The following is a 27,603-nucleotide window of genomic DNA, read 5'->3' as shown; positions in this document are numbered from 1 at the left end:
CACACAAGGGAGGGGTGGCACACTCAGACAAGGTTTGGTTTATCATGAGAAAGATGCCACATGGACTCAGGAACTTGGGGGCACTGCTACTCTGCTGGGCCTAGACTAAGAAGCCCGTGGAAAGGCAAAGCAGCAACTGGAATTGAGAGATGAATGACTCCTGGGTAGCTCATTCCAGAGGGCAGGGAAACATCATATTATTGTGTCTCTGTAGTGAGATGACACAGTGATGGTAGGGCCTAAGGGAGGAATGGCTACTGGGTGTGAGAGCAGCATGCACTCTAGCAGCGCCTTTGGTTTCAAGATAACACAGGACAGCAGAAGCTTTAGTCATGTATCACCTTTTATTACTACTTTGATCTTACTTTTATATTTTTACAAGATATCTACTTATTATTTTAGAATATTTTGCATTGGTATCATTTGTACTTAAAATATTTTTCTCTATAAATTAGCCAACAATGTACTTTACTGTCCTATTGGACATAGTCCCTTGCATTTGGACATCTTTGTTGCTTTTTGTTACTGCTGGCTATAATGAGTATATTGCATTGACCCTTTTTCTTTTTTCTTTTTCCTTTCTTTTCTTGGTGACTTTATCTTATTGGTACATTTTAGATAGGCATAATAATAGCATTCATCATAGGGAGTTTGTACCTGTACATGATACACCTTGCTGCTTCTTTTTTTCCTATTCCTTTTACTTCCTTTCAACTCCTCCTCTTTATTTACCAATGTTTTGTTTTTCCTTCTATTCTTTTTTATTATCTCTTCATTCCATCCCTCTTTGTTCCCCCCTTCTATTTGCATTGAGATTGTATTGACAGTCATTAACTTTTTTGCTGATATTTCACTAATGATACAAAGAAATTTTTTAAGATAAACATTATAAACCCATGCACTCACTTGCAAAAATAAAATTAGAATACATGAAAATTTATAACTTTCCCAAATAAAAATGTCTTTTTCAAATAAATTTCACTGAAAGACAAAGTTGGCATGCTTTTTCTTTTCTTACTACTTTCTACACACATAAGAAATTGAGAAAAATTTCTACTAACACGTAGAGTGCCACAATCACATTCTTCACCTTCTTCCCTTATTGAATTGCCACAGATTCTCCGTCGCCTTGGTGGGAACTGCTTATAAATTGGCATATCGTAAGAAGTGTTCCTGAGACAAGTAAGGCCATATTGTGATGCAAAATATTTAAAGTTATCCATGCTGCAAGTGCTAAAATCCTTTAAACCACTGGCAAACCTAAAATATAAACATATGAGCATAACAAAAATTATTGGTGTATAGCTCCACATATCTCTTAATACGATGTTTCAAAGAAAAGTTTCACAAGCATTATTCTACATGGAAAATAATAAGCACATGTTTAGAAATACTGATTAAATTGATATGTTATAACGTACTTTTATAATCCCACTAAGAAAAACTAAAGAACTAATATATTCCAAAAATTTTGGTCACACACACCATGTTTATATAAAAGCTAGTCCAGGTGATCCCTTAATATCTGCAAAGATCTGTTTAAAGATCCCTTGTGCCCCAAATCTCAGAAATAATAATGCACAAGCTCAAGTTCTTATAATTTATATGTTCAAAAAACACCTCCATTCCCATGTTTATTGCCATATTAGACACAATTGTCAAAATATGGAATCAAGAGCCAGTGCTGACATTTGCACAAGCAATGTGCCGATCCAGGCACAGAAGGACATTATCTATTGGTTAATGGAAATATTCAATAGCAAGAGTTAAGAATTATAAATATACATGTGCCAAACCACTGTGCACCCTACTTTATAAAACAAACTCTAATGGGCATAGAAGATCAGACAAACATCAATAAAATCATCACAAATACATCAACTATACAAAAAATTCAACTTTTGAACAAATGGATTTAAAAGATGTGTACAGACTGTTCCACTTAGCAACAGTAAAGTACACATTTCTTTTGGCCACACATAGGACTTTCTCCAAAATAGACAACATACTACTAGCTAATAAAGCATGCCTAAGTAAATGTAAGAGAATCAAAATTTTACTGTGCATATAATAAGATCAGAGTGAAGTAAAATTCAAAATCAAGCAAAAGATATTACAGAAACTATATAAACATGGAAGTTAAAATACACATCCTTGAATAATCGATGGATAACAGAAGAAATTAAGAAATAAGACAGTTCCTCAAATTAAATGATAATATTAAGATAATATGTCTAGAATTTTGGTACATACTGAAAACAGTCCATTAAGGAAAATTTATACCAATAAATGCCCACATCAGAAAAGTAGGATGAGCCCAAATAAATAGTCTAATGATTCATCCCAAGATCTTAGAAAAACAGGAACAATCCAAACCTAGATTTTATATAAGGACAGAAATCATAAAGAGCAGAGCAAAAATTAATGAAATGGACACAAAAAATACAAAGATTCAAAGAATAATTTCTTTGAAAGAATAAACAAAATCCACAAACTCTTAGCCAACCTTTCCAAAAATGGAAAGAAATGACACAAAATGAGTGCAGTTAAAAATGAAAAAGTTGAAATCACAAGAGACAATGGAAATCCAGAAAATTCATAGCATCTACTTCAGAAACACACATGCCAAACAATTGGAGAACTCAGAAGAAACAGAGTTCCTATATACACATGAAATGCCAAATTTGAACCAAAGAAATTTAAAAATCTTGAACAATCTAGTAAAAAGCAATGAAATTCAAGCACTAATAATAGAGAACTACCAACTAAGAAAAGTCCAAAACCTCATATATTCACAACCAAATTCTAGAAGAACTTCTAATACTAATACTTCTCAAACTTTTAATAAAATTGAGACGGACAGAGAACTTTCAAAATCACTCTCAGAAGGTAACATTATTCTGGTCCAAAAAACAGGAAAGGATCCAACCAAAAAAGAACTAAGGCCAATTTTTCTAAAGGTCATAGATGCAAATATTCTTAAGAAAACACTAGAAAGAGAATACAACAAATCATCAAAAAGGTCATATACCATGACAAAATAGGCTTCATCCTAGAGATGTAAGAATAGTTTGATATATGTAAATCAATGAATGAAATTCATTGCAAAAACCAAAACAAGGACAAAAATCATATGATCATCTCAATACAGTATTTCTCCAAAAATAAGACCTCACTGGAGAATAAGCTCAAGCATGATTTTTAGGAAGTTCATAATATAAGTCGTATCTCAACAATAAGTTCCAGTTAAGATCATCAGCCACATGGACACATTTAGGACATCCACTGTAACACATGACAGAAATATTGAAATATAATAGCATTACTATATAAATAGTAATATTAGTGACATTAACTTAAAATAAATGATAATATAAACTATAACTATTTGTAAATACCTAAGCAGGCAATGTGCACCAGAGGTAAATAGATTACTGTCTTACTTTTTACTCATTGCTGAGACAAAATACCTGAAGCCCAAAGTTGGGAAAGGAAAGGAAAGGTTTGTTTCTTACAGTTTTTGGAGGTTTCAGTCCATACTCAGTTGGCTCCATGGCAAGGTAGCATGGTGGGGCCGCAGTTCAGGCTGCAAACAGCAAGGAGGAACCAAGCAAGAAAGAGCAAGACACGCCTTCTTCCTGCCATTACATCACATCCTGGCTCCACCCCTATGTGGGTGGAGCACTGACACCATCAATCCAAGCACTAGACAATGAACCAATCACAAATACACAATGCAAACTCATGAGGCCTGGGGGCCACAGACATAAACCATGGCAATTTCCTTGAGACTTACTGCCAAATTACCAGGAGTACACACACACACACACACACACACACACACACACACACGAATAATGTGCACACTTGATGAAGAATGTAAGTGGTCTGTCTACTATGAATTTTCATAACTCCAAACATGGTGTATTGTAACAGACATATGTGATGCCCTCAAGTGAAACAAAGAAATGTTTTCTGAATTTTGGTGCCTGCAATTTTTCATCATTTTTGTGGGACCATTATTTTTAACCATCATCATTTTTATTGCCACTCTTGACTCCTAAGTCTCCAGTGAATACTCAATTTAATGGAAACTTTGTGAAACCCAGCCTGCAAGAAGTCATGACTTGGGTGAAGAATTCATGGGCAAAAATCAGTGATAGCTGTGTTACCAGTGCACTAGATACAGGCAACACAGACAAGAAGTGTTCATTCAAGGGGCTCTCTATTGCTCTACACGAGGGATTGAAGCCAACAGTTCTACAGAAAATAGAGTCACAAGAAATTCCAGAGGGAATTCTGAGCTTAGAGAGTTACAGCAATGTTCCAGAAGAAGACACGAGTGTACTGGAAACTCTGTTTTATTGTTACTTTTTTTTTCTCTTTAAAATAAAAAATAGGGCTAGGAGTTTAGCTCAGCGGTATAAGTGCCTGCCTGGCAAGCACGAGGCAATGAGTTCAACCCCGGTACAAAAACAAAACAACAACCACAAAAGAAAAAAACCAAACAAACAAACAATATGGTAGTTACTGTTAATTATGGGTTGTCTTGTGGTAAAATGCTGTGTTGCTTGTATTGTTCTGATCTGATCTGCTTTGTTATGTCTTCTTTTGTCTTAATCTCTTTAAAATAAACAAACAAAAAACTAAAAATATATAATGACTTTTCTAAACAAGTAAACATAGACTGTTGTACATGAAAAAATAAGACACCTGCTGCAATAAGCCCTGTTCAGAGTAAGAAATTTTTGGAGGAAAAATTAATATAAGACCCAGTATTACTTTTGGGGAAATACAGTAGGTTAGAGAAAAAGCCTTCGACAAAGTACAACATCCATTCACAATAAAATTCTAAAGAAACTAGCTGATAGAAGATTTTTTAATCTCAACATGATAAAGTCCTTTTATGACTAACCTACTGCTTATATCATATTAAATACAGAAAAACTGAAAGACTTTCCTCTAAAATCAGGAATAAGACAAAGATGTCCATTATCACCAGTCCTGTAAAATCCAGTCCTTGATATAGTACCTCAAGCAATCATGCAAGAGAAGGAAATAAAAGAGATACGTATAAGAAAAGACAAAGTCAAAATATCATTTGCAGATGACGTGATCTTTTATTTACAAGACACAGAACACCCTACCATAAGACTCCTAGTATTCAGCAGTGTAGCAGGATATAAAATAAATACACTAAAATCAATAGCATTTCTATACAATAATAATGAACTCACTGAAAAAGAAATTAGGAAAACAATATCATTCACTATAGCATTAAAAATATTAAATATGTAGGTATTGACAAGGAAATGAAAGAGTTCTGCCATGAAAATTGCATCAGATTGAAAAAATAAATCGAGGAGGACATCAGAAAATGGAACGATACCCTCTGTTCTCCGTTGTTATGTTATTCATAACATAATCAAAATGGCTATCCAGATATTCAACATTTAATAACTTAACTATTTAATGACTGAATTTATGGTCTACACCTGAACTTACAACCTATCTCTTTTTGGTACAGCTATGTACATCTTGTTTGTAGAGAATGTCTTATTTTTAATTTAAAGAGAATTTAAAATCAATTCAGAATTTCAAAACAACATGATAGGAAATTGATAGTAGTTAGTATATTGCATATTGTTGTCTTTAAAATAGTAGCTCAGATGACCAGATCAGCCATGAAAAATTGATCAAAAAATGTAAGCACTAACTGATCCTCTTCATGAACTAAGAGTGAGCAGTAGCATTATCTTAACTGCATTATGTGTTACATATTTTGCCTTCCTTTTCTCCTTTCCACAATCCCACTTCTTCTTTCCCTTTGAGCAGTTTCTTTCCCTTTCACAATATCTATTGTACCCTTTGCATCTTATTTAGTCTTTCAGTTTCTTATACTAGGGAGACAATATGATGTTTACACATGCAAGTTTGATTTTTTTCACTTATGAGTATGGCTCTAGTGCATCTATTTACCTATGAAAGCCTTGAGTTTATCTGTCTTTATAGCCGGGTAGTACTCCATTGTATAAAAATATCACATTTTTTAAATTCATTCTTCAGTTGATGGGCAGTTGGATTGTTTCCAAGATTTAGCTACTGCAAATTGTGCTGCTATAAACATAGGTTCACATATATTGCTATAAACTAGGTATAGAAAATTTTTATCAAAGATCTAAATGTTAAAAGAGAAACAGTTAATCTACTGGAAGATAAATAGATACAACTCTTAAAGACAGACATAAGCAAGGACTTTCTGAACAGAGCCCCAGTGACACAGGAAATAATACCAGGAATCATCAAATGGGATCATATCAAATTAAAAAGCTTCTGGATAGCATAGGAAACAAAACAAAGTGAAGAGACAATCCAAAGAATGGAAAAAAATTTTGGCAGCTATTCCATGGACAAGAGACTAACACAAAGAATATATAAACAAATAAAAAATAATATAGTCCCCAAAATAAAAGACCCAATCAAAATAGGCAAATGAAATGAATAGGTATTTCTCAATAGAAATACAAATGGCCAATAAATATGTGAAAAAGTGCTCACCATGGCATACAATTAGAAAGATTCCATTAAAATCATACTGAGATGCCATCTTACCTCAGAAAGAATAGCAATCATCAAAAATCTAGTAATAACAAATGTTGGCAAGAATGTGAGGTAAAAATGAACTCTTCTACATGCCAAAGGGAATGTACATTAGTACAACCACTTTGGAAATCAATGTGGAGATTCCTCAAAAAACTAAAAATAGAAATTCCTTTTGATCCAGCTACCCCTTCCTGGCATCTTCTGAAAAATAATAATTATATACCAGGGATACACATATACCTATGTTTATAGCAGCAAAATATGTAACAGCTATATTTTGGAAACAGCATATATGTCCATGAACAGATAAATGAAGAAGGGAAATGTATTTATACACCATGGAGTAGTGTGTTGCTGTAAAGATAAATTTGAAGCATGCAGAGATAAGTGGATACAACTTTAGAACATAATGTTACGTGAAATAAGCCAGACAAACAAGTGCAAATATTTGATGGTTTCTCTTATATGAGAAACACAAAAGAGCTATAAATATACAGATAAACAGCAAAATAAAAAAGAGATAAATAGAAGATAGGGTGAAGTTCAATTGCTTTCCCAAGTTACCTATTTTATATTTTAAAAATATTTGCATACGTATGCCAATTCCTTTCATTTATTTTTCTTATAGTGTTGAAAAGAAAGTTTTGTATTACTATTTATTGCTTTTTGTAAGAACCTTTTTGGTTTAAGTCTTACACTCTCAGTAACTACTTTGAAGATAATGATACAAAGTGTATTAACTACTGCTATTCTCTTACTATTTTGCAATGAAATCCTACTTTTACATAAAATCTTAAAAATTTTAAGAGGTTATCAGATTAATAACCTTAGGTAGTTATTTTTAAAGAGATATGGAATCAACCTAAGCATTTATTAACAATGGACAAAGAATATATAGTATATTTATGCAACGGAATACTACTCACTCATAAAAAGCCAGGAAATATATGTATTTTATCTCTATAATATGTATCATATATATGATAGTTAAGATAGTTATACTACTAATTTATACTACTTTCTAGTATACTACTAGTAGCAATATACTACTAATATACTACTATCTAGTATACTACTATAGTTAAGGTACTTATAATACTAATTTCACCGGTTTATGTTTATATTATTTGATCCATTTTTTCATGCCTCCATTCTGTAATGTGAGCAACTACTTTGAAGATAATACTCAACACGTTAACCTTGTTACTCTCCGCTCTTGTTTTTAAATTTTATACCATAGTTTTTATTGTTTTTTCTCTTTAAAATAAAATTTTAAAAGTATGAGTCCTATCATGTGCAGCATGGATTACCCCAAACAACACTGCATTATGTGAAATAAATAAGGTCCAGAACAGCAAATACCAAATCAACTCACCCATATGTAGAATATAAAGAAGTTTGTTTCATAAGAGTTAACAGTAGAATAGTGCTTACCAGAAGCTAGAGAAACCAAAGGAAAGAGGAAACAGCAAAAAATCAGTAGATGCAACATTATGATTTGATAGGAGGAATACATTCTAATATTCTGGGCCAGGGATTTAGCTCAGCAGCTCAAGTGTTTGCCCGAGAAGCGCGAGGTCGTGAGTTCAATCCTCACTACAAAAAAGAAAAAAATCTAGTGTTCTCTGGCATAGCACAGTGAATATAATTAAAACAAGATGTTATCTCAAAACAGATAAGATGATTTGGAATGCTTTTATCATAAAGAAACAAGAAAAGTTTAAGGTGATGGGTATGTCAGTTACTCAGGGTTGGTCAATATATACACAAAGCAAAACATCATCATAATCTGATAAATATGACAAATATTATACGACAATTAAAAGTAAAAATGGCAAAAGGTAACACTGCCAGTAAGGAAGTACAAAAAAAAATCCTTGTACAGTACATTGGTAGAAACTTAAATTACTAGTCATTATGAAAAACAGTATGAAGGTTCCTCAAAAAGTTAAAAATGCAATTACAGTATAACCCAGAAATGCAAGTTCCAGCAATATATATATACAAAGGAAGTGAATTCTGTGTGTTGAGGAGCATTTATTGTAGCGCCATTCACAACAGTCAAGATACAGAATAAGTGTCTAATGCTTGCACAAATCAAGAAAGCATGCCACACACATACACAGGGAAACTCCTCAGGCATGGATGAAAAGAGGAATTCTGTCATCTATGACATCATGATGGGTCTGGAGGATGTTATGTTAGACACATGCTGCGCATGGAAAGGCAAACCCAGCATAATCTCACTCCTATGTACGAAATCAAAGCGTCCATCTCACAGAAGTGGAGAGCAGAATAATGATTCCCACCGGCTGGAGATGGAAGGGGAAAGGAGGGATGAACTGCTGGTGAATGCAGATGAAATTACATTTATGTCGAAGGAATGTGTCTGAAATTCTAGTGCAAATAGTGACGTAATATATAATGTACACTTACAAGAAGCTAGAAGAGGATTTTGAACGTTTCACCACAAAGATAAGTACTGAAGTTTATTAATATGCTCATTACCCTAATTTCCATTATTACTAATGTACATATACATTGAAACATCACATTTTACTCTGTATATTGCTATATTTGGTATATATCGATTAAAAACATTTTTTAAGAAGTTAAAAACCAGTTAACCTTCAAGTGTGGCTTCATTTCTGAGGTTTCTAACCTATTAAATTGCTTCTTGTGTACATTTCTTGCTCAGATGACACTTTTTTTTACTACATATTTGTAATATATTTTGATATCAGATAGCATGAGACCTCTAGTTTTGTTCTTTTAACTCATGATTACTTTGGCTGCTCAGAATCTTAATTAGATGCAAATTTTATGATATTCATGTAATTTTTCTGAAAAATGATGTTAGAATTTTAATATGGATTGCATAAAATCAATATTTTGCTTTGGCTAGAATGGATAATTTAATAATCATTTTATTGAACACAGTCTAGCTTTTCATTTATGTCTTCTTCAATTCATCTCATCAAAAGTTTGTATTTTTCAGTATATAAATCCTTTGGCACCTCTAAAACTATGAAAATTATTTGATTCAATCATTGAAGATATCCAGCTAGTCAAAAGAAACTCAAGGAAAATCCAGATTCTGCAATATAGGACAGAGGACGAGTTCCTCATAAAGAGTACTTTGCCTGTACTGGTATGTGTTCCCTTTGTTCTGAAGTTGTCTAGTGGCAGTATGATACATTGTTAGTCACATTAACTTTATTAATAAAATACAAAACTAACAAAGAAGAAGGGAGAAGATATCAATGTATTTAATAAAGGAAACTTTCTTACACTGCTTCTTGTGTCATTGTGCAAACATCTGTTGAGCAGTAGCAGCTGTCAGAAGTGTCATACATGACTCCTGCACTCAGGCTCAGCAACTGCACAATAATGACAGCGAATGACTCCAGGGATAAACCGGCGGGATACTAAATAAGAAGTAAATAGGGAGAAATTATTGTGATCAGTTATAAAATAAAGCAATATTAAGCATAATGAAAAAATAGTGTGCTAATGCAACTGCAGTACAATTAAAGTTTTTGATAATAGAGTTGGATACACGGATGAGTCAATGTAGCAGCTAGCTTCAAAATACTATGAAACTTAATGACAATTGAAGAGCTACACTTAATCTTAAACACCATCTTTGTGGTACTTCTCTGAATTATTTAAACAAAATGGTTCTAACCTTTTACTTTAATAGTTAATTCTACATTCCTTCCATAGCAGGCAGCTTCTGAGATGAGCCCTAGAAATTCTTGCTTCCTGGATGTGACTCTTTCCACAGAGTATGGGCTGGATTTGATCTGCTTCCAATTAGCTGAATGCAGCAGAAATAGCATGTAATCATTTCTGAGATAGCCTATGAAAAACTCAGGTCCTCACTCCTTCTAGGGGAAGCCAGCCAATTCACTGTAAGGCGGACAGTGGCAGAGGCCCATGTGAATGAGCCTGGAAATACGGTTTTCTGAGGTTGGTCAGCAGCTGGGTGACAGCAAGAGCAAGATTGCCCTCCCCGGGCAGCTGAGCCTTTCCTTCCTTACATCTCAATTGCAGCCTTGTAAAAATTCCTAGTTCTAAACCACCCACAAAGCTTATTCCATATTCCTGATTCGCAGAACTGTATTGCTTTTATTTGCTAAAAGTTTTGTTTGAGTTATTTATACCACAGTCTCAAAAGACATTATTGTTCTCCAGTGTATCATTTCCAAATTCTGTTTTCTCTTAACAGTTCTGCTGAGAAGATAAAGAATGTTGTATAGGAAGAGAAAACAGCTGTCTACGTAGGTCTGAATTGTTGCCTTGAAATGAGGGCAACCCTGAAAATACCTTTCAATCCCTTCATTATTCGCAGGCATTAGTTTGTATATTTAAGTGTTTTAGATAATATCAATCTCCACAACATGCAGCAAGATAGTAGGAACACCTGAACATCTCCACGATACCACATAGCAGCACTGCAGAAGGAAGTTGACTGGTCTTGCACACTAATTTAAAATCCTGTAACATAACAAAGTAGTTGGTTTTAATGGGCCACGAGAAAGAGAGTGCCAGCAGTGAGGGACTGGCAGATAATTAACAGCTCAGAAGAGCCAGGGCCATAACTAATGCGGACACGGGTAGGAATCTCAAGAAAAAAAATCATACATCCAAGCACAGCCAAAGATTAAGTGTTGGTTAGAACAAAATGTTATTTATGAAGACATAATAAAAAATAATATACTTGAAACTAAATTTAACAAAGAAAATATAATATCTATGCACTGAGGACCATAAAATATTGATGAACCAAAAGATTCTAATACATGGAAATCTCATTGTCATGGATTGTAAGAACTGACATCATAAAAATATCTACACAAAGTTATAAGCAGAGTCAGTGCAATCACTATAAAAATCTCAATGGGTTTCCTCAAAGAAATAGAAAAAAAATCAAAAAACTTGCAAGGACTCTCGAAAACGTCACAGTATTTACAAAAACATATAGGTCAGTAGAACAGAATAGAAATACCTCATCTTACTCCATACATACAGAGTAGAGCAATGTCAACAATCAATGAGAAAAGTCCTCTCCTCCGTAAATGGCCCTGGGAAGAGTGGACATTCACATGTACATAGGTAACCAAGTAGAAGTAGCCCGTACCTTACACCATATGCAAAAATCAACTCAGAAGACTTAACCATAAGACCAGAAGAAGAAATTCCTAGAAGAAAACTAGGGAAAGACTTCTTGACATTAGCCGAGGCAATGGTTTCATGACTACAATCACAAAAGGTCACACACAAAATGAAAAGGAAATATGAATCAATATCAAACTTATAAAGCTCCTTCACAGCAACTGGAACAACCAACAACTGAAGAAACAACCTGAGAAACAGTAGAAAACATTTGAAAACTGGATAGAAACAGAGATAGATATAGATAGATGATATAGATATAAGTACAGATGTAGATGCTAGACATAGACACAGATATAGACCTATAGATTCATAGAGACATAGATAGAGACACATCTATAACATAGAGATAATATCTAAAGTATATATTTATATAATATATGAAATATATATAATAAATTGTTGCAATTCAACAGAAAAGTAAATTAATGAATAACATAATTTTAAAATGTTCAAGCCCTGAGGAAGTGAAACGTTTCTTTGAAGAAGTTACCAGTGATCGACAATAAAAGGTTCTCAACATCACTCATCGTCAGGGAGATAAATGCCAGCTGAAATCATAGCAATGTCACCTCACTTCACTTCCAGGATGATTACTGCTTTTAAAAAGATTTTTTAAAAAGTTATCAAAATAATAAAAGGGGAAAACAAGATCCCACTGTTAATGGGAACCTCTGTGGTGCTGCTGGTTACAACAAGGAAGTTATGAAGAAATTAAACTAGAACTGTTATATGATCCAGCAATCCCACCTCTGGTTGTGCACACACAGGAACAGGAACCAGAAAAATGAAGAAATACTGCATTCTTGTTTTCATTGCCGCATGATCCATGCTAAGACAAAGAAGCAACCTAAATTTTCATCAACAGAGGAAGAAAGGCATATGAAAAATATAAAAAACATCAGTGAGAGCGAGAAGAGGTGGATGAGGAGAGAAAGAAAGAAACTGTGCCATTTGTAACTACACAGATAAACCTGGATTATGTTATACAAAACAAGTTTATGAAGTAATATGTACAGTTGTATTAATGGTATGTCAGATGCAAAAGTAAGTAAATGACATGTCAGGTACCAAAGATAAATGATATGTCAGATACAAAAGGAAGTAAAACAAAAAACACTACATTCACAGAGAATCTAAAGTAGGCAAACTAGAAGGTCAGTCACCCCGAGGAAGAGAGCCAGCATTTCAGCAGCAGCCTGGTCAGTAGAATAGGCTCCCATTCCTGCCACCTTCCTCACCAGCAGAGGAACGTGATAATTGAGGTACTGCACAAAACAGGGCATCAGAGAAACGAAGCTGGAGAGTGGTGTATCAGAGGACACCAGCCGGCCCTCAGGAGTCTGAAAACAAGCATGATGCCATTCCAGTTAAGGACTTGAGCCTGACCACCAGGAAAACTGCCTCCGCAGCTGTGTGGTGAGCAGCATCTGTGAATGACAGGCCTCTAAGGAAAGAAGCCAGACTGACACAGAGATAAGTACTCATCCCTTCCTTCCCCAAACGCCAGGAGAGTTGTGCTCACCGGATATCCTGCATGCCTTTCGTACCTGCTAGGGAGCACCCACAGGGGAACTCCTACCACTGCTGCCAGGTACTCCTGAAAACAAGGAGTGACGCTTCGGGGATTGACCAAGAAAATACTGTGGGTGGAGAGACAGAGTAGGAGTACCTTGGTCAGAGAACAGCCAGGGACATGTAGAGGCACCCACAGGGTTTGCACTGGGGAAAGAAACCAGGAACCAAGAGGACCGTGCTGGAAATCAATAGAAAACTAGGTGAAGGATCAGGGCCAGTTATACTAGACCCTCCTCTCCCCAGAATAACAGGTAGTTGATCTAGAAACAGAAGCAAAGGCTACAGTTAGCCACACCCCATGCATGGGCCACAGGTCTGAGTGTCACAACCAGTAAAGGAGCCCCTTGACCACAGGCAGGCAAAAAGCAACCCAAGGAGAGAGACCAACCCAGAGACCTGCAGCTGAACTCAAACTGCAACACAAATGGAACTGGGGGGATGCCTGGATTTTGCACTTTTGCAGCTGCCTGACATTTATCTGTTGTTACTGTTGCTTCCTCTTTATTTTTTCTTTAGCTTTTCTATTTTACCTTTTTCCTATTTTTGCCAACTTTTTCTTTATTCTTCTCTCTGCCAATCTCTCTTACCTCTTTATCTTCCCTATATTCCTTTCCTCTTTTGGCAAATATGTAAGTGTCAATGTATGTGCCAAGGAGAATAAATATTAACCAATGCTTTAATTTAAATAGTAACAGTCATGGGCAAATCAGGGCAAATCATCAAACTGGGTGGGAGCTATCCAAACATAAGCTAACCACCAACATATTAACAGATTCTGGCAATCTAACAATTTCCCTCAAACTCTAATTACACCTCTTTCCCTTTGCATTCCTTCTCTGGCTCCCAAAACATTCTTTCAAATCCCCAAAACAAGTCCTTTACTTTATCTATATCTATAAAAATAATTCCAACAGAGTCTAATCTCATGTGTACCTTTTAGCTACTGCTATTTCTCTTCTCCTCTTCTCACAGCATGCACCTTTTCTTTCCTTTTTCCTTTTTCTATCCCTCATTCCTCCACATCACAGGCTGTTAGTAGCAGTATAGTACAGTCTATCAGGGACACAGATAAAATAAAAAGTTTCATTGTACATGATTAATGTGTGATTGTATGTGTTGGCATTGAAATAACCAGTAGGCTTCTCTAGTTGCAACACATAGGTGCAATCCTATTAAGCTGATAGATCAAAGAGGTAAGTACCAAAAAGCAACCAGAGCCAACACCACATCACTAGAAAGCAGATACTAAGTAAAGAGACTTCCATACTAACAACAGTGTCTTTCCACTGTAATTGATCCTCAACCTACAGCACACACACACACACACACACACACACACACACACACACACACAGAGGCAAGCAAATAAAATCATGAGAAAACAGAACAACAAAATGCCTCCCAAAACACTTAACTCCCCCAAAGTTAATCAAATGGGCATTGTAAGAAATAATAAAACAAGTGACTGAATTACATGAAATGGTAAAAGAAGAAACAAACCAATAAGCCATACCAATAAGGAGTGCTTAAAAATCATAAAACTAAATGGATAATGAAGTTGCTAAACAAAATGGTCCAAAAAAATTCAAAAGAAAACTAGCAGAGTTAATAAAAATGATCCGAGACACGAATGAGCTGTTTAGCAAAGAACCAGTGTCTATGAAAAGGTAAGAAACAGAAATCCAGGAGCAAAACAATTATTCTAAAGTATGGGCAGCAGAAGTCACCACTGTGTCAGGACTAGAAAACAGGGCTGATACTCATGTCCACACACTCACAGATCCAGGAGAAATTACAAGAAACTGAGAAACCAACCCGCAGCTGCCACTTCTCTCAGTGTCTACACCAAAACTCCTCCATGGCAGCAGGCACGCGGGTGTTTATCTGATTCTCCCAGTGCATGCTGGCTGCCCACAAGAAGTAACCTTTCTCGTGGTGACAGTGGGTGTATAAGGGCCCATAATGCATCTTAATTTTCTTATTTTATCCCTTTTTCCTGTTCCTTCCTGACTGAGAAAAGAAAAACAGCAATTCCATTTGACCCAGAAACTTCCTTTCTGTGTATCTGTCTTAGTCATTTTCCTCTCGTTGCTGAGACAAAATACCCCATATTCAAAATTAAGGAAGGGAGGTTTTATTTAACTCACAGCTCAACTCATGATCAGCTGGCTCCAATGCAGGGTGGCGTAGCACGGGGACCACAGCTCAAAGCAGCAAGAGCAAAACGAGGGGGGACAAGCCTCCCCTCCCTTATACTGAAAACAGGCAACCCCCACCGCCACATCACCCCAGGGTGGTTGTAGCCATCACAAAATCTTCTTGCCCTCCTGATGCACAGGCTCATTATGCTCACAAAGTAAGGAGCTGGCCCCTGCTGTATTGCTAAGTTAACCTGTATTTCTCAAGTTAACACAATGTTATCAAATATAACAGTGTCCTTCCCAAAAGTCGTATTACAGCAATACACTCATACCCATATTTATAACATCATAAGTTATAATACATAAATATTATAAATCGTCTATATGTCCATCAACAGCTAAATAGATAAAGAAAACAGGGTATTTAGACAGCACAGTACCACTGTACAATAAATCAGGATAAATTTTTTTTAACAGAAAAAGGTGAAAAATAATAGTAAAACAGTTTTAAAACAGGCTAATAGGAGAGTAACAATAAACACATTGCTCATTATTATTTTCAGAGTAGTTGTTCACACAAGATATAGGAAAGAAACATCACTAGCACAAAATTTCGTCTTCAATGAACTGAGAAAAATCAGCTATATAACTATCCTAACTGTCTTGTGTTATGTATATTTTTCCTTTTCAATTCCTTCATTTCCTTTCTCCCATCACAGTTTTTCTTTTTTTTTCTGAACAGTTTCTCCCCTATCCACAAAATTTATTGTACATTTTGCATCTTATTTACTCTTTCAGATTCTCACACTAGTGAGATAATATGATATTTACACATGTGGGTCTGGTTCATTTCACATGTACGATCTTGAGTTGCATCCATTTACCTATAAAATTATCAAGTGTATCTTTTCATGGCTGAGTAGTATCCCATTATATTTTTTAAAATGTATCTTTTTATTCATTCCTTAGTTGATGGGCATTTGGGTTGTTTCCAAGATTTAGCTATTACAAATTGTGCTGCTACAAACATGGGTGCACACATAGTGCTGTAGTATGATGTTTGAGATCTCATTTATTAAGAAGTTTTGCACATCAAAATAAGATACCCATAAGGGAAATAGGTGGGTCAAAAGGAAACTGTAAAAGTAGTTACCATATTGTCTCTTTCCTTGAAATCCTTGAGTACAACTTCATATACTGTAGCATTAAGTATATCAAAACAATGTAAAACCATTTAAGAGAATGACAGCATTACAGAGTATTTAGAATCGACTAACAGAAAATGGATAATGGTTTCTGTATAATCTCCTTGTCTTTAAAAGGTTTTTGCTTATACTATCGTACATAATAAAATCCAGTAAGATACAACCTATTTAGACCATTGGAGACAGAAGGACAAAAGCTAGATGAGACTTCAAAACAAGATGATACTAAATCAGTATTACCTATTAAGATGTCATTTTTAGGTCAGGATTATCTAGTGGTGAAACACTATTCTGCTTAAATGGTTATGTTTTGATCTGTGCTGTTTCGTTATTATGCCCTCTTTTATCTCAATCTCCACTCCATTATTTACTTTTTTAATACTTTTTTTATTTTTATCCTTTTAATTAAAGGAAAAAAATAGCAGGATATATTATAGTAACCCACTTTGACTTTCCATTACCTCGATTTAAAACCCTGTATTACTCTCACCATCTTGTTTTTAACTGATGTTCCCCTATTCTGTTTTGCTGGATAGTATCAGGTTCGAAAATTTAGGCATCAGCTGTGAAGATAATGAGATTCATTATAACGCCCATTCTCGTTGACTTTTATCTACTTTTGAAGACCTACAATGTCTCCAATGGTTTGGCTTTGTCGGTTTTGTTCTTTACTGTTTTGTTCAATTGTATTATAACTAATGGTATAGGCAATTCTATTAGAGATAGCGGGAGGCATTATGGTAACCATTGTTGATCACCTTGTATTATGTTTTTATATTATCTATTATGTCCACCCTTTTGACTTGACCGATTCTGTTCTGTTATGTCACATTTGGTTTTACTCTCTTCCAAAAAAGTAATAAGAACCGTGAGAGCAATGAAACCCAAAATGTGTAATAGTCATTGTACAAAAGAGAGGAAAAGAAAGTGCTCTAAACTATATAACTGCATGTATATTTAAGTGTATAAGATAGAAAACGATATCACAGAGTTTTATTGGATCATTGAACAGAACTGTTTGCAGTATCATTGATGGAATGTCCACTTTACAAGCTTTAATTTTGTGACTTGAACAATTATTTCTAAGATGACAGTATGTAATCCATTAACTAGTGATTTCCTACTGTTCATTCTTTTTCTGCAAATCTGTATAACTTGTACCCTTTCTCTGCTTTTTTTTTCTTTTCTCCTTAAATAAAATTTAAAAATAAATAAATAAATTTTTTTAAAAAGTTAAAAAAAGGGAACTGTAACCCTAGTTGTTGTCTTTTTTTTTTTTTAAAGAAATCTCCACCTTGATTTCCACAATGGTTGCACCAGTCTATACTCCCACAAGCAGTAGACAAGAGTTCCTTTTTCCCTACAGCCCTGCCAGCATTTTGGGGTTATCTTTTTTGTTTATTTGTTTGTTTTCTTGATGGTAGCCATTCTTCCTAGTATGAGAAGCAATCTCAGTGTTATTATAATTTGCATGTCTTGGATGACCAATTATGTTGAACATTTTTTCATACATTTATTTGCCATTTGTATTTCTTCATCTGAGAAGTGTGTATTTATCTCAGATTCATTTTTGGATTGGATTTTTTCAATTCTTTCTACAATCTAGATATAAGTCCTTTTAGAGATAATTGGCTAAATTTTTTTCCTGTTTTGTGGGTTGTCTTTTCACTCTGTTGGTGATTTCTTTTGATGTGCAAAACTTCTTAATAAGTGAGGTCCATTTGTTGACTCTTTGTTGTATTTCCTGTGCAGTCTGGGTTTTGTTCATGAACTCTATGCCTGCACTGAAGTCTTCAAGATTTCTACCTGTTTTCTCCCCCAGTAGATTATTTGTTTTAACATTTAAATCTTTGATCCATTCTAACTTTAGTTTAGTACATTGAGATTCACATGGGTATAGTTTAATTTTCAGCATGTCTTTCTTTCAGTGAATATGTTTGGCTCCTTTTTCAAAACTAAGGTGGTTTAGTGTGTTTGTAGTTGCATCTGCATCTTCTGTTCCACTGCCATTCAGATCTGATTTCTTAAAAATTTGTATTGTTTTTTGTTTTTTGTTGCTTTGTTTTGCTTGCCAATACCATGCTGATTTTATCACAGTAGCTCTGTAGTATTATTTCAGGTCAGAGAGGGGGATGTCCCCTGATTTGTCTTTGTTGCCCAGAATTGCTTTTGCTATTCTAGGTCTCTTTTAGTTCCAAATGAACTTTAGGAATATTTTCTCTAGTTCTGTGAGGTACACTAAACATGCTTTGATTGGAATTGCATTAAATATGTATAGTAGTTTTGAGAGTATGGCCATTTTCACTACATTGGTTCTTCCTATCCATGAGCAAAAGATATATTTTCATTTTCTGATAGCCTTTTCAATCTTTTACCGAGTATTGTAAATTTCAATGTATAGATTTTTTTACTTCTTTTGTTAGACTGATTCCTAATTTCACTTTTCTTGGATAATATTGTAAAGGGTATGATTTGCCTAATTTCTCTCTGTGTGAGTTTGTTACTTATGTATGCTTGTGTTGTTACTGATTTTTGAGTGTTGACCTTGTATTACTGAAAGTGGTGATTAAATACAGAAATCTTTTGGTGGAGATTTTTGGGGTGTTCTACATAGAATATCACATCTTCTGCAAATAATGATAATTTTACTTCTTCCTTTCCTATCCTTTTTTCTTTCTTGCTCTATGCTAGTTGTTCTGGCTAGTGTTTCTAGATCTATATTGAATAGGAGAAGTGGGAGTGGATAGCTTTGTCTTGTTCTCAATTTTAGAATGAAAGGTTTCCATTTTTGACCATTTAACATGATATTAGCTGGTGGTTTGTCATAGTTGGCCTCTATCAGATTAATGTAAGACCTTCTATTCCAATTTTCTGTGGAGCTTTTATCATAAATGAGTGTAAGACTTTGTCACATGGTTTTTCTGCATCTATTGAGATGACTATGTGATTTTGTCTTTGGTTTTGTTAATATGGCACATTACATCTATTGATTTGTATATGTTGAACTATGCCTGCATTTCTGGGATGAATCCAAGTTGGTCACAATGTATAATCTCCTCAATGAGTATCTTACAAGGATTTTTGCATTTATGTTCATGAGACAGATTGGCCTGTAGTTTTCTTTTTTGTGTGGGGGGGAGTTCTTTTCCGGTTTTGTAATCTGGGTAACACTTGCCTACAGAAATTATCTTGAAAGTATTGCATACTTTCAATTTCCTTAAAGACTTTGCATTAGTAGCATTCTCTAAATTTCTTATAGAATTCAACTGTAAATCCATGAGGGTCTGAGCTTTTCTTTGCTGATAAGCTCTTAATAATATTTTCAATTTCATTGACTGATATCATGTTTAGAATTTTTATATCTTCTAAACATGATACACTTGAAGCATTTGCAGATAAATGTAACTTGAGAATATAATGCTAAGTGAAATAAGTCAGAACAAGTTTCAAAATATAATTTCTTATATGAAAAAATTAGGTAGATTAGATAGATAAGTAGGTAGATGATAGATAGATAGAATGAAGAGGAAGCAAAATAGAAGACAAATAAACAAGAAGTAGGGACATCTTTTCAAATGTATGAAAGAATAACAGATGGAAAGAGGCAAAGTAAAGGGAAGAAAAAGAAAATGGGGGGAAAAAGGAGAAAACAATGAAAATAGAGCTTTTGCAAATAGGAAGGGATCAAATTTTCAAAAACCAGGATCATAAAAGCTGTTAGAAACAATAAACAAATCACTTATAGAGTTAAATCCATTAGAAATACAGCAGATTTCTCCACATAAACCTTAAAAGCCAGGAGAAATTGGAGCAAAGTCTTTCAACCTTCAACTGCCCAAACACACTTGACCTATGCTCCAAAACCCTTTGTTCAAATTGGATGGAGGAATTAGGTTTTTCTTTTTTTATTTTAAAAAGAAAAATGAAGTCAGAAAAGAAAAATAAAAAGCAAAAGAGATAAGTAACAACAACAAACCCAAAACAATAACAACATTGGTTTTCAAGACAGAATGAAAGAAATTTAACATTGGTTGTTATAGTGCATATTGTGATTTTTTTAAAGAAAGAAAGAAAAGAAATTTTAAAATTAGAAAAACATAAAAAGGTAGAACAATACAGAATTCAAAAATTTCACATCATAAAATTGCTAACTGACACATTACACATTGTCATCTTAAAAATAGTCAAAGTCACAAAATCAAAACATGAAAATTGGCTAGACACTCAAACACTGACAGTGTAAACCCTTCTGTTACTTGATCCAACAGAAATTCAGTAATATAGTCATCTATCTTACACACTATACATACTGTGAGAGCACTTTCTTGCCCTTTCACTTTTACAGTATCTTTTATACTTTTTGGATATTCCTGTCAGTTTTTATTATTTTTTATACTGTCAGTTTTTATTATTTTTTACATTAGAGAGACAACATGATATTTACTAATGTAAGTCTTGTTTATTTCACTAAGGAGAATATTCTCACATTGCCTCCATTTTCCTATAAAGGCCTCAAGATCATCCTTTTTATAGCTGAGTAGTACTCCAGTGTATAAAAATATCACATATAATTCTGGCTGCACTTGGACTGTGGAGTTTCCAGCAAGCAGGAGGGCGCACACTATCCCCAGAGCCCAGCCTATTTCGGACTCCTGCACCATCTGGGTGCAGAGGAAGGTCTGGGTGGATATGGGGCACCTGCATCCGCCTACCTGTGTGACTAGAGGACTGTGGATATCTCAGCAAGCAGGCGAGCATCGCAGGTTCCAGAGGCCCCTCGGCCTTCACTAAGTGCTCAGTGCACTTTGCCCCAAGCCCAGACTGTTCGGGACTCTCCAGGCTTCCGGGTGCAGTGAAGTGGAAAAGTGGGTTTGAGGCATCTGCATCCGCCTCCCCATTCTGGCTGTGCTTGGAGAACTGTGGAGCTTCCAGCAAGCAGGTGGGCGTACAGTGTCACTGGAGCCCAGCTTATCTGGAACTATGGAGTTCTAAACAGGCAGAAGAGGGCCATTGGTTCTAGGGAGCCAGTGGCTTGGGGGAACTGGGTGCCAGAGTCCCAGGAGCTGCAAACATAGAAGTGCATTTCCAACAGACCCTGAGGAAGCTTTCGAATGACACTTGAAACACAGAAATATAGGAAAATGACAAAACGAAAGACCAAATTACAACCTCAAACCTCCAGCCCATCTCAAGAAACCCTAGGAGCAATGTATATAGAAGAAAGTATATGTCATTCACCCCAAATATCGGACATAATAGCTACTGAAATTAACAAGCAACTCCAGGAAGCTTTAAAGGAATTCAAACTCGAAATAATCTCCCAGGTAAAAGAAGAAATGATGAAAGAAATGAAAGAGATTCTAAATATATCTAAGAAAACACAGTTAAAAAATTGGAGGAACTAAACAAAAAGATAGAATCCCTAGATGAGCAATATAAGAAACAAACAGAATACACAATGCAGATGCACAGAGATATACAAGAAATAAAAAGCTCCACTGAAAGTTGTAAAAACTGCCTCAATGAAAGTGAAGATAGAATTTCAGACCTTGAAGACAGGATTGCAGCTAGTGAACAGGAAAGGAAAGATCTTTTAAAAATAACAAGGAAATAACAATTCAACAAATGTAAGATGATGCAAAGAAAAAAAACATAAGATTGATAGGGATTAATGAAAGAGAAGGGGACAACATAAAGGATGTCAAGAGGATATTTAGAGAAGTAATAGCTGAAAGTTTCCCAAGCATGAGATTAGAAACCAACATCAGGATCAGGGAAGCATATAGAACCCCAAATAGTCATAACCAAAATAAAACTACACCCAGACATATAATAATCACCATCCCAGAAATCCAACACAAGAATAGATTATTAAAAGCTGTCAGAGAGAAAACACAGATCACTTATAAAGGAAAATCTATCAGAATCACAGCAGACTTCTCAGCACAAACAATAAAGTCAAGAAGAGCATAGAGTAAAGTACTCCAGACCCTAAATCAAAATGATTTCCAACCTAGACTGATGTACCCTGCAAAACTATCATTCAAAATTGATGGTGAAATATGATACGTCCAACACAAAAAACAGCTGAAAAACTTCATGAACACCAACTCAACGCTGCAAAAAAATATTGAAAGACAGTTCAGATACACAAAGGAAAAAACCACTAAGCAAAGCAGTTAATTAAACAGAACAAAAAGATAAAGATACAACAGCAGAAAGATAACATGTCAACAATAAACCAGCATTTAACAGTTATAACCATTAATGTAAATGGTCTCAATGCACCAATCAAAAGAAACAGACTAGCAGAATGGATCAAGAAACAAAATCCAACCATATGCTCTTTACAGGAAACCCATCTAACCTAGAAGGCTACTCACAGACTGAAAGTCAAAGGATGGAAAACAATACTTCACGTAGCAGGAATCCAAAAAAAGGCAGGAGTAGCCATTCAGTTTGCAGACAACGTGAACTTTAAACCAACAATGATCAGAAAGGAAAAAGAAGGTCACTACATACTCATTAGGGGAAAACTCCAAGAGGAAGAGATAACCATCTTAAATATATATGCACCAAACTCCAGAGCACCCAATTATATAAAACAACTATTAACAGAAATGAAAACCCAAATTATCAGTAACACAATTGTAACAGGAGACCTTAATACACCATTGATACCAAGGGACAGATCAACCAGACAGAAAATAAGCAAAGAAATAACAGAACTGAATCACACCTGCGAACAAATGGATTTGATAGACATATACAGAATGTTCCACCCAGCAACATAAGAATACACATTCTTCTCAGCAGTCCATGGATCATTCTCTAAAATAGACCATATATTAGCTCACAGAACATATTTAAACAAATGCAAAAGAGTTGAAATCATCCCTTGCATGTTATCGGTTCATAGTGCTCTGAAATTAGAAATTAGTGATAAAAGATACTGCAAAAATCCCACAAACACATGGAAACTGAATAACACACTCTTGAGTAATCAGTGGGTCACACAAGAAATTAAAGAAGAAATTAAACAGTACCTACAAGCAAATGAAAATGCAGATACAACTTACCGGAATCTGTGGGATGCAATGAAAGCCTTCCTCAGAGGAAAATTTATGGCACTGAGTTCCCACATGAGGAAAACAGAATGAATACAAATAAATAACCTGATGCTACACCTCAAACAGCTAGAAAAAGAGAGCAAGTCAAGCCCAAAGCCAAAAGAAGAAAGGAAATTATAAAAATCAGAGCAGAAATCAATGCAATAGAGACTAAGAAAACAATCCAAAGTATCAAAGAATCAAAGAGTTGGTTCTTTGAAAGAATAAATAAAATCAATAAGCCCCTAGCCAACCTTATTTTAAAAAGGGAAGAAAAAGATCAAATTCATGCAATAAGAAATGAAAAAGGTGAAATCACTACAGACTCTACAGAAATACAGATCATCAACACCTATTTCGAAAACCTCTACTCTCAAACGTTTGATAACACAGAAGAAATAGACAGATTATTAGAAACATATGAAGTACCAAAGCTAAATCAAGAAAATTGTAAAACTGCTGAATAACCCAATCTCTGTTAATGAAATTGAAAATATAATTAAGTCCTTATCTACAAAGAAGAGCCAAGGCCCAGACGGATTCACTGCAGAATTCTACAAGAAATACAAAGAAGACTTAATGCCAACACTCCTCAAACTATTCAATGAAATTGAAAGGGAAGCAATCCTTCCTAAGTCATTCCTGGAAGCAAATATTACTCTAGTACCAAAACCTGAGAAAGACCCAACTAAAAAAGAGAACTATAGACCGATCTCCCTAATGAACACAGATGCAAAAATCCTCAATAAAATATTGGCAAATAGGATGCAGCAAATCATCAAAAAGATTATACACCATGACCAAGTGGGATTCATCCCAGGAATGCAGGGATGGTTCAACATAGATAAATCAATAAATGTAATCCACCACATCAATAAAGCCAAAAGTAAGAATCACATCATCATTTCTATAGATGTTGGACCTTCGATAAGGTCCAACATTCATTCATGATAAGAACTTTACAGAGCAATTAGACAAGAGAGAGAAATAAAAGGGGTAAAAACAGGAAAAGAAGAAGTTAAATTACCATTGTTTGCAGATGACATGATACTCTACATAGAAGACCCCCTAAACTCCATTGAAAGACTCTTAGATATAATAAATAAATAAATTCATTAATGTAGCTGGATACAAAATCAATACTCAGAAATCAATAGCATTCCTATACACTTACAACAAAATCACAGAGAGTTAAATAAGAGAAACCACACTCTTCACACTAGCAAGCAAAAAAATGAAATATTTAGGAATTACTCTTAGGAAAGAAGTGAAAGACCTATACAGGGAAAATTATAATACACTGAAAAAAGAAATTGAAGATGATTTCAGAAAATGGAAAGACATCCCTTGCTCATGGATAGGAAGAACAAACATTGTGAAAATGGCCATGCTCCCAAAACTGTTATACAGATTCAATGCAATCCCAATAAAAATACCATCAACATACCTTATAAATCTAGAGAAATCACTCCTAAAATTCATCTAGAACCACAAGAGACCTAGAATAGCAAAGGCAATTCTAAGCAGCAAAGGCAAGGCAGGAAGCATCACAATCCCTGACTTGAAGTTATACCACAAAGCAACAGTACTAAAATCAACATGGTACTGGAATCAAAACAGAGATGAAGATCAATGGAATAGATTAGAAGATACAACCACAACTACAAACACACTCAACCACCTTATCTTTGATAAAGGAGCCAAGCAGGTTCACTGGAAGAACGACAGTCTCTTTAATGAATGGTGTTGGAAAAACTGGCTCTCCATTTGCCGAAAACTAAAGCTAGACCCATGCCTATCACCATGTACTAAATTAAAATCTAAATGGGTCAAAGATCTGAATATTAAAACAGAAACACTAAATCTATTGGACGACAAATTGGGTAGAAACCTTGAAGACATAGGGATAGGTAGAGAATTCATGAATAGGATTCAAACCGCACGGGAAATACTTCCCAGAATCAATAACTGGGACCACTTATTATTAAAAAGTTTCTGCATGTGAAAGAAATCTCCAGCCTAGTGAAAAGAAAACCCACAAACTGGGAAAAGATTTTAGTGAACTCCCTCTCAGACAAGAGACTCTTGTCTAAAACATATAAAGAATTTAAAAAACTCAGACCCCCAAAATTCAAAGATCCAATCCAAAAATGGGCATCTGAGATGAATACGCACTTCTCAGATGAAGAAATACAAATGGCAAATAAATACATGAAAAAATGTTATTCATCATTGGTCATTAGAGAAATGCAAATTAAAACCACACTGAGATTCCATGTCACTCCTGAAAGAATGACCAGGATCAAGAAAACCACCACCAACAAATGCTGGAGAGGCTGTGGGGAAAAAGGAACTCTCCTACACTGTTGGTGGGAATATAGCCTGGTACAACCTTTGTGGAGGTCAGTCTGGAGATTTCTCAAAAAGCTGGGATTGGAAGTCCCATTTGTTCCAGCTATTCCATTTCTAGCCATATTCCCAGAAGAACTGAAAGCATCATACCACAGTGATATATGTGCACCCATGTTTATAGCAGCACAATTTGTAATAGCCAGATCTTGGAAACAACCTAAGTGTCCATCAACTGAGGAATGGATTAAAAAATGTGGTATTTCTATACAATGGAGTATTACTCGGCTATAAAGAAGGACCACATTGAGATATTTATCAATAAATGGATGCAGCTTGAGACCATACTCATAAGTGAAATAAATCAATCTCGGATGTGTGAATACCCAATAGTTTCCCTAATGTAAGTAATGATTCAAATATATAAAAGTATGTGGTAATCATGATTCTCCATTATGTGGCCTTGAAGCCTTATAAAGTTTTCACTTATTAAATGGAATGGCTTTATTATGGGCTTCTTGATATGGAAATATTTGAAGCTATAGTATATGAAGTTTTATTCAAATATTTCAAGGGAAAAGACAGACACTATGGTAACTATTATTAAGTCGGGTTATTTGGTAGTGAAGTAGTAGGTTGCTGAAACAGTCATGCTTTGACCTGTATTGTTATGTTGTTATGTCCTCTTTTATCTCAATCTCTCACTTATTAAAAAAATTATTTAGTTATTTTTATGTTTTTTTTAATTAAGGGGAAAATTTTAAGAATTAGCAGGATATATTTTAGTAACTTTTTTTGATTTCCTATTAACTTGATTTGAAGTCCTGTAATACTCCCACTATCTTGTTTTGACTGATTAGATTCTGTTCCGTTCTGTATGATAGTATCAAGTTTGAGGGTATAGGCAACTACTTTGAAGGCAATAAGATTCAGAAGATGCCCATTGTGGTTTGACTATTATCTCCTTTGGAAGTCTTGTAAGGTTTACAATGTTTAAGTTTTATTGGTCTTGTTCTCTACTATTTTGTTCAACTTTATAATACCTAATGAGGTAGATAATTCTTTTTAAGGAAGCAAGAGGCATTATGGTAACCATTGTTGATAACCTTGTACTCTGTTTAACATCATGTGCTATGTCTATCCTTGGTTTTGACTGACAGCTTTGTTTTGCCATATTTGACTTTATTCTCTTCCAAAAAAAAGTAATAAGAACTAAGGAGTAATAAAAACCTAAAATGTATTAATTTTATTGTAAAAAGGAGAGGGAAAAAAGTGCTCTAAAGGATACAACTACAAGTGTGTTTAGGGGTGTTAAATAGCTGACCATATTAATGTTTTTGGTTGGATCATTAAACACAACTGTTTGCAGACTCTCTGTTTGAATGCCCACTTTGTATGCTTTGATACTGTGACTTGAGCAACTAAGATGATAATGTGTAA

At 34.8% G+C, this 27,603-nt stretch overlaps 1 protein-coding gene across 1 annotated transcript in view; it reads right to left on the bottom strand.

The window, feature by feature from the left end:
* The window catches only part of LOC100379225 (ADAM 5 protein precursor), a 108,392-nt gene that overhangs the window by 55,260 nt on the left and 25,529 nt on the right, over nucleotides 1-27,603 (bottom strand). Inside the window, 2 exon segments of the mRNA NM_001173099.1 lie at nucleotides 1,062-1,260; nucleotides 9,895-10,031. Of these exon segments, the coding sequence (NP_001166570.1) occupies nucleotides 1,062-1,260; nucleotides 9,895-10,031 (336 nt within the window).

The sequence above is a fragment of the Cavia porcellus genome, unplaced genomic scaffold (genome assembly GCF_034190915.1).
Source record: "Cavia porcellus strain 051 isolate PalLab524CR breed Dunkin Hartley unplaced genomic scaffold, mCavPor4.1 scaffold_29, whole genome shotgun sequence".
Lineage (NCBI taxonomy): Eukaryota > Metazoa > Chordata > Mammalia > Rodentia > Caviidae > Cavia > Cavia porcellus.
This window is presented reverse-complemented; position numbering and strand designations above follow the sequence as displayed.